The following is an 11,545-nucleotide window of genomic DNA, read 5'->3' on the forward strand; positions in this document are numbered from 1 at the left end:
ATTGTCTTGGGGCTCGTCTGATTTGTCTCTTGATCTTCGATATGCCACAGGCGTCGCATTCAACAGTGGCTGGTCCTCGTATTCGCACCCCTTGAGAGGCCGAGATAAGATGTTCCAGAGCTTGTGGTCCCGGGTGCCCTAGGCGACTGTGCCATCGGATAGCTTCTCCCGTCAAAGGGGCTCTCTTTGTGTGAGAGCTGAATCTGTGGGCTGCAAAGGCTGCTTTTGGGAAGCTTTCTGACTGGTATTCGACGACATACTGGCCGTATAGGTCATGGATTGTGCATGCAATCGTTCGGTCGAGTCGTCGGAGGGTCGTTGGGTTACGCCTATTATCCCAATAGAAGCCTTTCTTTCGTAGTTGACGTAGGGAGACTAGGGTCGTAAGGAGCCGAGGGCAATAGGCTACATCTTCAAGCATTAGGACTCGAGTTCCTGTGAGCCTGATGGTCATGGTTCCGTAGCCTAAGATGGGTAGTTTTCGGTCTCCTGCCCAGATGAAGTCGCCTGGAATAGCCTGCTGGAATCTCGCTAGTCTGTTGGCACTGTTTGTGATTGAGATAGTAGCTCCGGGGTCGAGGATCACGGAGTTCCGTAAGGGATAGTTATCCCTTTGGGCTGCAAAGGCGGTCTTGATTTCGGCGACTGGTCGGCCGTACAGTCATTGGTCTGAGTTTTCTTCCTTTGTTGGCTGCATCAAGGTTCTGTCTTTTGTGGTCCTGGCCTTCTTCCGAGTGAGGGCTTTTACCTTGGCCTCCAGGTCTGAGTCTTCCTCGAGAGCTTCTTTCACCTTCTTTTGGATCTTCTCTCGGGGCTTGAATCCCTTCCATGCCTGATTTGGAAAGACATAGAAGCATTTCGCAAGTTCGTGGGATAACCCACACGCCGGGCATTCCTGTCTCTTCTCAGGAGACCTCTGGCGTTTTCTTTCTCCCTTCTTCGAAAATGGGTACTGGCCTTCAATGATGCGGGCGTCCCCTTCATCATCCTGGGGGTCCTCCCCAGCATAGCTCGCAGAAAACGCACCGCGGGCCACTCGGCCCTTCGTGGCTTCTGCATCTTGGAGCTCATTTCGGAAGGCGTTCCCTACATCTCGGTATGAGAGGGCCCTATTTTGCAATAGAGTCTTTGAAGAGATTTTGTATGAGGCAGTCCAGCTGGGCAAGATGTGTGTGGTGACACTGAAGAAGTCCCAGGCCCATGCACTGTTGTGGAGCGTTTCAGGGACCTCTCGTTGTCGCCCTTTCGCCATTGCCTCTTCCCATTGATCTAGCCACTTGAATGCTGCTTGGCTGACCGTCTTTGGGGCAGTTCTTAGTAATGTAAGATACCTATTTCTGGCATCCTTCGTTTCATCTTCCTCGGTCCTTCCACACCGGGCACGAAGGTTCCAGTGCCATTCGTATATTGATTCGTGTGACTGACAGCAGGTTTGAATCAAGCTTGGGGAGACCGTACGGATAACCCAGTCCTGAAGGGTTCCAAGAGCGTTTTTCTGTTTTTCGAAAACCTTCTCTTGTAGCTGATAAAAGGTTAAATCCTGCTGGAAGATCTTCTGGCCTTGGTCTGTAAGGTCAGAGATAGACCATGTTCCATTTGCCGTTTCCTGAATGTCGTCTGGGGCGCCGTCTTGAGATTCGGCAGTATGAGACCGGATTGTTCGTTGGGCTGTAGCGGTCTTCGTATATCTGCGTTTTCTTATATCCGGGATAGCTGGTTCGTCTCCGAGGAATGTCTTGCTTTTGAGGTGCTGCTGAAGACCAAGACGATGGGCCTGAAGGAGGAATTCATGCTCCCAGTTGAGGAAGTCCTCAGGCTTAGAGAGGGTAGCCGTAAGACCTTCCTTTTGGGGCTTGGATAGGGACATTATGTATGAGAAAGAGGGTTCTTCAAGGTATTGAAAAATAAAAATAAAAATGGTTGAGGCAATGAGACTCTTAATTGTCAGATATTAAGGTGAATCGTGTATATTTCTTGATTCTTTCGCAATCGAAGGACCATTGAGACCTTATATCTTTGACTGGTTCCTTCTAGGACTTGAGTCCTAGAAAGTCCTAGATGAAAGTCCTACGATCTAAGTTTAGGGCGTCAAACTTTAATCCTGAACCTTAATCCTGAAGTTGAGGGTGAACCCTCCAACATTCAACACTATGGGAGGCGCGACTCAGAAGCAGGGTTCAAATCCACGACACTCCACGACACATTTGTGAATATGGCGTGGATATGGATGCTGACTAATAACTTCGATGTGGAATGGGTGGAAATGGATCCATTATGGAAATGAATCCATATTGTGGAATTTGTGGAATGGAAACCTACTTTGTCTAACAATGGTAATTAGTGGATCGCATCCATGCCTTGGACGTCGATGTTTTTGTCACTCGTCCATTAGAATCCTATCTAGCGACCCGATCAAACCGGCACGCAACCAACTCCGTAGTGTCTGGCAAAGCCCAATTGTACTGGCATCTAGCCTATTGCGGCTCTTAGTAACCATGCGGCCAGTGGTCGAGAATAGCCTCTCACACTCGGCTGACATTGGTGGCACAGTAAGCAGATCCAAGGCCATCCTAGACAACCGGGGGTATTTGAGCCGCCTTATGTGCCAGTATTCGTAGGGATCTGTGACAGAAGCATCAGCATCCTCGATATCACGCTGCCACTGCTCGTATTCATCAAGATCCAGACCGCCAACTGAGGACCTAGGGGATTGAGCTGGGGATTGAATTGGCGGCTCGGTAACAGAAATCCCTACAGTCGTCAGTCCTCGCTTCTTTGTGCGCCACGCTGTGAACTTGTTTCTTGAGGTCTTCAGCCGCTTATTGGCAGGCAACTCAATCTCTGGGTCATCAACCTCCAGGTCCCTATACTCTCTCTCCCAGAGATCCTGGACCATCTCCTTCGCCTTGGTAATCCACAATTGTCTTTCGTCGTCGTCTCCCCACAAATCGTCAAACAGTGCCCACCGGTAGGCAGGATGAAGAACTGCAGCGCCATAGATCAGGGGGCTATCGTTCAGATGCTCGTAGTATTCGTTCAATTTGAGCCAACCCAGGTTGATGTTGACAGCGAGGTGATGGCCGTCCGGAAACTTGGCGACTGCTCTTTTCGCGGATTCGAGGGTTTCGAGAAGAAATTCGTACGCGTGAATAAGATCCCAGCTTGTTCCTGTACAAGTCAGCTGTTAAAATAAGAATCGGGCCGCTTTTGAGAAGTCTAAGGCTTACCAGACAGTGGAGGGTCGATCTCGTTTTCCTCAACCTTTCTCTGGTGTTTTCCCTGTCCATCGCCCTCAAGACCTCTCACAACCAGCTGGAAGTCAAGCAAAATGTCGTAAAGAGTCCCGAGCACATGCCAATCATCAGGTGTCATGCGATTCTCTTCCTTCAGGAAGAAGGGCAGCTTGGAGCCCTTTTTGATGTGGCCAGCTCTCGTCAAGTTGACCTTCTCCCACTCGTTTGACGCTCTCTGGACAAAAGAATTATAAAATGGCCTCAAGACGAGAGCGCGTTCAATCATCGAGAATTGGGAAAGCCACCGGGTAGCATTGTCGACCACAACTCCAACTGGACGGTGTTTCTTGAGCTGAGCGTCATCAGAGAGTTGGCTCTCGACAGCCTGTACCTTCTTGAGCATATCGGTCCACGTGTCCGATCTGCTCACCTCCTAGGTCTTCGTGAGTATAACAAATAAAGCCGAGGACTCAGCCACCTACAACAGCAAAGTTATGCCATTTTCCAACAGAGCCTCGCCTCCTCCAGACTTCATGCTCCTTCGCTGCCGTGTGAAGTCCTTCGAAGACCTCTTTCTCGAAAGCATCCGGGTTCTTGCCATACAGCATCTGTTTCACTACTATATTGACAACGTGGCCAACGCAGCGAACCCATCGCTTCTCCCAGTCGAAGCCAAATTCTAATCCAAGCTCCCCCATCGAGGTTTTATTGTTACCGGCATTATCCAATGTGAAATATCCGAGTTTATCGCTGATCTCGTACTCCCGAATGATCTCGATAATCTGCCCGGCGATATTCTCGCCTGTGTGCCGCTCTGTAAGCTCAGGCAGTCCGAGGACACACTTCTGTGGCCGATTGTTTGAATCCCGAAACACACATGTGATGCCGTATAAGGCGTGTCGGTTACCAGACTTCCAGCCATCGTACTGGATATGGATCTGTCCCGGACTCTTTCGCAAAGCATCCTTCACTCTTTCCATGTTGTTGGTAAATTCTCGTTCTGCGATGGCACGCACGGTCACGTCAGTAATGTTAGCTTTTGTGATCTCAACAGATGGATTGAGGTAGTTGAAGATGTCTCGAAGATCTTGATCGTTGACGATCGAGAAGGATTGGTTAGAATTGACAATCCAGTTGACAAGTTTCTGCTGGAATACAGTTTTGTCGAAACGTTTGATCAAGGTATTGATCAAATCTTGTTCCTTCGGCTCCTTCGGGTTCAACTGTAGGATTGTTGCAATGGACTGATGTGCTTTCTCGGATGCCTTTGTAGGCTTTTGCCTCTTGCCTGTCGGATCCATGATGCCATTGTGGTCCGTGTACAGGTGACCCTCAGCGTTCTGCAACCCTTTGATGGCATAACTCTTTGGCCTCGGCCGCTTTTGCTTGATGCAAAGGCAACACACCCATCGGCGTTCCCCCTTATCGGCATGCTGGATATCGTAGCCGAACTGATATACCCATTGACGCACTTGGCCGTCTCTCTCCGTCAAGGTCCAGCCTTTGTAGAGCTGAAAGAGTCGTTGATTGTCTTCTTCTGTACGTTCTGGAATGGGTGTGGTTGACTTGGTTGGATGAAGGGTGGCCATTTCAGTTTGGAGTAGTAAGGGCGTGAGTAATAGTAAACCCTCCTAGAATAGACTTGTTTGAACTTTGTGTACGGGTAAAACGGAGTGGAAAATTGTTGCTATTGCGTTGCTATTGGCGATTGAAAGTACTTAGGGTATGCGCTATTTCACAAGGAAATCCAGGTATTTTCAAACCCCACCTAAATTTCCATTCCTTTCCACAATTTCCACATGTGGAACATGTGGAAGGGGTTCCGTGGCGTGGATATGGAAATGCTGAAGCCTACGTGGAATGGAATGGAATGGATATGGATCCACATTATGGATCCATATGTGGATTTCGTGGTATGGATTTGAACCCTGCTCAGAAGACCGATCCCGGCTTTGAAGAAGACGTTGCGATTGACGAATTCATTGGCCACCGTGTTGACACCAAAAACTCCACCGTAGACATCCACGTCAAGTGGCAAGACGGGGAAACCACTTGGGAGTCAGAATGGAGTCTTCAAGAAAAGGTGCCTTCGCTTGTCTTCAAGTACTGGGAAAAGCTGAACGGTCGCTACGCTGCCACCAACCTTGATACCTATCACGTCTTCAAGATCCTGAAGCGAGCCCTACCCTCCGACAAGTCCGGAAACTCCGAACACATGTATCAGGTACAGTGGGTTGGTTACCGTCCAGCCGAATCGACTTTGGAGCACGAGTCCAAACTGCGCATGATTACGCCCGATATGTTGGGGAAGTTTGAGAGTAAGCAGTTGGCTAAGGGTGCTTCAGAGAAGCGCAAGAGGATGCGTGGGCCTGGACGACCTCGAAAGAAGCGACACCTGAAGGACTAGATGGTGATAGATGGCGTGCGTATATGTAGATAACGCAAGCATGGGAGATGAACAACCATCGATAATGTTCTTTCTTGTATTTGGCTTGATACCATAACGTGTTATTGAATCAGTTTTTGCGTGTTCCTTTTTGGCAAGGATGGGAGCAACTGAATTCACTTCAACGTGAGTCAATTCACATCCACATTTTGTCAAGGAACCAATAGAATATGTGTATTTTAGCTCACCCTCTGGCCTAATCTACATATCCTAATGGCTCTTCGAAAAAAATGTTGATGTGGATTGACTTACGTTGAATCAAATTCAGTTGCTCCCATCCTGGATCAAGACACGAGCTGTAGCCTGCTTTTAGATATCCTGAAGGCAGGCCCATTGCTCTTCTATACTGGCGGTTATCTAGTGAGGTTCCTGGTAGCTGGGCCTCATACCAATCATCTCTTTGTGTGACGTATCTCTGATAAGTTCTTCGTGGGATCATCGTATCCCGGACGCGTACAACCCCCTGTGCTCTACTCAAGAAATCTATATTCCTGGGGAATCAGTACTTAGGTTTCCCAGACCACGACCCGAATTCCTGGTCTTGTATAGTTCGATTAGGTATACGTATGCCTAAATAAAATGGAAATCCATTTTTTCTGTCTCAGATCTATGTTGCTTTGTATTACGGGGGTTGAACTTAACGACCTCGAAGGCCGTTGAAGAACACAGTGCGGTTGAGCGTTACATTTGCCTAGTCAGGTTAGCCCGCTTTCACTGCCCAAGATTCTGCCAGAATCGTCCATACAAATGGGATTTCAAGGCCCGTGCATTACCGTAATATCGCTTACCGCTGGGCCGAGTCGCTTATTGGCAAGATGGAATCATAATGGAATTTACTACTCAGCCTAGTCCTATATACCAAAATCAATTATAGTCAAATTGATTTGTTTTACCCCGGATTACGGGGGTAGACTTGAATTTCGAAAAGTCACTAGCCAAGGGGGTTTTGACCTTGACAAGGGTCGGTCAGCTTGAATTTCTGATTGGTGTTTGGTAACACGTTAAGACACGGCAACACTTTGGCTCAGGCTAATCAACGTCCGTCGTCGTAATGTGAACCGTAGTCAGCATTTAACTGCTTTTAGACCTAAATGGTTACGTCATGGCACTTGATCCGAAGATGGACCCCGGTTCATCTAACCCAATTTATCCTTTTATCCTTCTTTGTAAATATCGGATCCTTGTATGCCAGGCAGGCCAGTATTGGTGCCTGGCTGGCGAGATTGCCACTCATATAGCCAAGAAACATGTTGGAATAGATCCAAGTACTCGGCGTCAACCGGTAGAAGAGATCGGAGTAATACCAGGCCAACAACTCGGACTCAACCCACCCCTTCTCTCTGTTGTGAACGTCTCAATGAGCAGATGGTGACCAAGAAGATCCTCAGTCTTAGATTGGAGGGTCACTGGGCTATTTTGTTCCTCTCAACACTTTCCCCAGCGCAGAGGCAGAGATGGCAATCATCTGACACTGGCAAAGGCCGGAGTTCAGCACAACACGAGAATCAAATTCGCTGCCGCAGAAGACCAGATCCTTGACTCTCATCGTCGTGACATGGGCCAGTAAGCAATTGTAACTAGAACCAGAGCTAAATAGCTACGAATTCATAGACGTCTTTAAACTCCTCTCAAAGGCTGGTACGCGCAAAAGGCCACTCGGTGGAGGCAGAGTATGTACCGAGACTTAGTCAACTCGCTATTCGTCAAATCCAACTCCTGCTATCCTTCAAGATTATTCATGGCGTACTTCCTAAACCAAGGCCAATACGTCCTTTGTGACCACAGCGCTAGCCTCTGCAGAACTTTGATGATCTGACATATCCCCTCCAGTCCAGTAGTCGACCCGAAGCCTATCTTATTCCAGCGGTGTTTAAGGGGGACTCCTCTCTCGCTGCGCTCGAGTGCGGAGGTACAATACAATACAATTTATTACGCCCGGCGGCTTATTTTGGCCGATAGGGCACTAGTCACTAATTCGTACGTACATTGCCTAGTTTTCGTCCTCGCCTCCCCAAGCCCATGCTGTGCTACACGTTGCTCAATCTGTGTCCGCATTTCCTAAAGCCCAGACTATGCCTTGCTTTTCACCATATGAATTGAAATAGGTCTCCTCAAGCCCATAATGCGCCTGTTCCTCGATTGTGCTTTTCCCTTCTACCCTATTGCTCCCTGCGTTTTCCCCTAATTTACTAGCATAGCCAGCGAACTAGCTTGAAGGCTGTTCTTCAAGTGTTCAACGTCCTATCTACGGCGGCTGAAGCGATGTCCGCTTTTATGAGACGGGGTGTTTTGGTGTTTGGTGTAAGTAGGTCAGTAAGAGTAAGTAGGTGAGATTCTTGCAATCTGGTTTCAGTATTGTGTGTCGAGTCGGCCTGTGGCCATTGCAAATCGTATAGTTGCATGGACTGCCTGCATGTTTGGCGTCCACTTTGCGTCATCTGATGGTGACTTTCCTCCTAGGTAGAACGAGAGGTTTCCTCTCGATGTCTCCGTGCACTGCAGCATCTCAGTCCTGTGCGCTGTCCATTTCCTGCATCGAAAGAGAAAGTGCTCCACTGTCTCTATCGCTTGCCCGCATACGCATTTCTGTGACGCTGCTATGCTGATCCGGAAGAGGTATCCATTTAATCTGGCCATGCCTGTCCTAAGTTGTGCTAGCACGCTGGCTTCTCTCCGTGACAAGCCATCATAGAGCAATCGAGTGTGCTTACCCGGGAGCGCAGCATCAACCTTCTTCGAAAACTTCCCAACATTGTCTGGTAGCCGTTGGTTTGCACGCTGGCTCGATCGGGCTATATTCAGGGTCGTCGATCGCATTTGGGGAAACTTCTGAGCCGGGACGGCACCGTCTTGGCTCGCACTTCGCGCCTCTTTCTTAGCCATTTTCAGGAGCCTGTGTTCAGCACTGGTGGGCATCCATATGACAGCCACCACGTTTCCTTTGACCCTCAATACATTGATGGAATCATATATGCATTTAACATACTCTTGACCGGACTGCTGGCGAGGGTTTCGGACTGTGAGCACGGCGGCTTTGTTGCTCGCCAACAGTGCCACGCTTCGATACTCAAGGTCGGGTAAGTGTCTCAAAGCGTAAGCCATCGCTGCTAGTTGTCCGGAAAATGGGTTCTGCTCCGTCCTCATGCCGAGCGTGAAGGAAAAGCGCTCAAGCTTCGGTCCTCCTCGCACCGAGGTGGGGATCTCGATGACCCCGCCAACTCCGACTACCCCATTCCGCGCCGAACTGCTCACTGCTGCCCGTACCGCCCATCCTAGATCTGCTTGTGTTGTCCCTAAACTATCCCCATCATCTACTATAGTCTGCACCCGTTCTACCCAGGGTGCCAACGTGAAAGGGTTGATCGTTTCTAGTTCTTCCATCGGGATCTCATTGAGTGCCACTGCTACCTCGTAGAATGGCGAGCGATTGTATCTTCTGAACTTTCGAATGCGAGATGTAGAGCTTCGGAGAGGGTTGGTTGTCGGAAGGGTATGTAGATCAGTCCACATCTTGATGGCCCGTTTCCAGAACCGCTCATGTACACTGGCGATATGTGCCTCTGCTTCTGCTACGCTTGTAGCCACTGTGAGGAATGTCCCCACGATTGCATTTGCCCCAATCCTCTGAACCCGGTTGATAGGGCTGGCTCTTCTATACCTGCATGCATGCATCCATACGTTTGAGGCGTAGTCCACGACCGGGGCCACCGTGGCTGCGAACAACTGCCTCGCTGTCCTCGGAGTAAGACCCCTGAGCCTTTGCAGCTCCATCGCAGCGTTCAATCCCTTAGCCGCTGCCCGTGCAATGTGCTCTTTATATTTGAGGCCGGCATCCATGATCATTCCCAGAACCTTGACCTGAGACTTGGGCCGAATGAGCTGTCCCCTGATCGCGAAAGGTTCCTCGTCGGACTTGTATGCTTTCCGCGTGAAGTGTATGATCGCCGTCTTTTCTGTCTCGAACGTCGCGCCACTTCTTCTCTCCCAGTCTAGAGCTTTCTTAATGATCCCTTTGATCCCATCGCGGTTACTTTCTGCGGTTGGACCTGTCACCCACGCAGTGAAGTCATCCACAAACGCTATCGCTCCCCCATAACAATCGATGCGTTGCTGGACAAGGTCCGCGTTGAAGAAGAGGAACAGGATCGGGGACAGAGGGGAGCCCTGCGGCAACCCGGCTTGTGGCAACTCTCGCTTCTCGGATGTCTGTCCGTTGACCTGAATAGTCGCTGTGCGATCCGAGCAAAAAGCTTCGATCCAGCGAAGTAGATCCTCTGGTATGCCCCTTGCTCTCAGTCTTTGGATGAGTCTCTCTTTGCACACCCCGTTGTAAGCTCCTTTGACGTCAAAGCTCACCAGGCTAAGGATCCATCGACCTCGCCAGGCGGCGTAGATCTGCTCTTGCAGCAGCATCAAAGCCTGCTCAGCGGAACGTTGTTTACGAGCTCCAAAGTGATTTGTTGGCAGTAATCCGTGTGTTTCAACAGCATGCGAGATCCTTTCTGCGACGACCGCCTCTAGTATTTTGCCCAGGGTAGATAGAAGCGAGATGGGCCTCCATGCCTTCGCGATCGAATAGTTTTCCTTGTTTGGTTTCTTCAGAGGAATGATCTTGGCATGTCTCCATTGATCCGGCAGCACGCCATCTTCCAACGAAGCACGAAAAAGTGAGAAGACTCGGTGCTTGACAGAAGGCCAGATCTGTTTCCAGACTGCGATTGGTAGCCCATCTTCGCCGGGTGCTTTCCATGATTTCGCCGCGAAAAGCTGTCGCTCTACCTCCTCCATAGTGATATTTGGCATGACGACAGCAGATCCGCGCTGGGGTCGATCCCCTTCCACCTCGATGTGCTGCGGCAATGGAGGGAAGAACGTGACTAACATCTCCTCGGCCTGTTCGATATTGTTGGTCGTACGTGTGCCGTCGACCCTCGTGAGTTGGGGTACTTTGCCAAATGCTGTATCGTCTCCGGACTTGAGATACTTTGCTGCCTTCCATATGTTGTCGTTATCGGCTAAAAACTCGTTCCAATGCGTCTTTTTCTGCTGTCTGATGGCATCATGGTACTGCTTTGCTGCTCCTCTCGCCGTGTCCTCAAGCTCCTCGCATGCTCGTCCCGCACGTCTCGATGCTCTGGCACGGTTCCTCCAGTGTGTGTATATCTGCCGAAGTTGCGTGAGGTCTGAGGTCCACCAACGCTTTGCGTATGGTGACGGCTTAGCTCTGGGTGTTAGCGCGCGGACTGCCTCCAGCACCACTGTCATAAGCCTGTCAGTCTTCTGCTGTACGGTGCCTTGTTCCGGAATGGACTCTAACGCCTCGGCAATCCGGGCGTTGATCTTCTTCCATGGTGCGTTCTTGAGCAAAAGTCGCTCCTGGGCTTGCGGCATCGGAACAGAGACATCGAACTCCGTCTCGATAGCACGATGATCGGATCCGTGCTCTGTGCCGTGTATCATACACTTGACAGTCGAGGTCGCTAGGTCTGCCGAAGCAAGGACCAGGTCGACTGTTGTCTCGAAATCTCCGCCACTCCACGTCTTCGTCCCCCTTGGAAGCAGGCTCGTTAGATCAAACTCAGTCATAAGGCTGATGATCTGATCCGCTTCGCCTTGCCTCGTCAAGGATATCTCATCTCCTCCCCATAATTGGTCGTGTCGGTTGAAGTCTCCAACAATTACCACATCCACCAGCCCACCGGCTTGTCTTCTTGTGCCTGAAATGACCTGATGCAGCAGGTTGCAGGTACCTTGCAACGCCTCATCGTCTCGTCCCGGTACGTAAACGGACACAACCAGTACTAGGCGTCCAGGAAGTCGCAAGATGGCTGCCGTCATATCTGCCGTCTGTATCGGTATCTGCTCC

The 11,545-nt window shown here is 50.0% G+C and overlaps 2 protein-coding genes across 2 annotated transcripts; one reads left to right on the plus strand and one right to left on the minus strand.

The window, feature by feature from the left end:
* Positions 1 to 2,377: 2,377 nt before the first annotated feature.
* On the minus strand, positions 2,378 to 4,822 carry FOXG_21491 (uncharacterized protein; the record flags this gene model as incomplete). Its single annotated transcript, XM_018401831.1, has 3 exons — positions 2,378 to 3,168; positions 3,228 to 3,666; positions 3,716 to 4,822. 3 exons carry the CDS (start codon positions 4,820 to 4,822, stop codon positions 2,378 to 2,380), a joined length of 2,337 nt encoding a protein of 778 aa, XP_018253849.1.
* Positions 4,823 to 5,148: 326 nt separating this feature from the next.
* Positions 5,149 to 5,640, plus strand: FOXG_14186 (uncharacterized protein; the record flags this gene model as incomplete). The annotated part of the gene is made up of 1 exon (XM_018394252.1): positions 5,149 to 5,640. The coding sequence occupies one exon, from the start codon at positions 5,149 to 5,151 to the stop codon at positions 5,638 to 5,640; it is 492 nt and encodes a 163-aa protein (XP_018253850.1).
* Between the last annotated feature and the right edge of the window lie 5,905 nt (positions 5,641 to 11,545).

Source organism: Fusarium oxysporum, chromosome 14, assembly GCF_000149955.1.
Source record: "Fusarium oxysporum f. sp. lycopersici 4287 chromosome 14, whole genome shotgun sequence".
Classification (NCBI taxonomy): domain Eukaryota; kingdom Fungi; phylum Ascomycota; class Sordariomycetes; order Hypocreales; family Nectriaceae; genus Fusarium; species Fusarium oxysporum.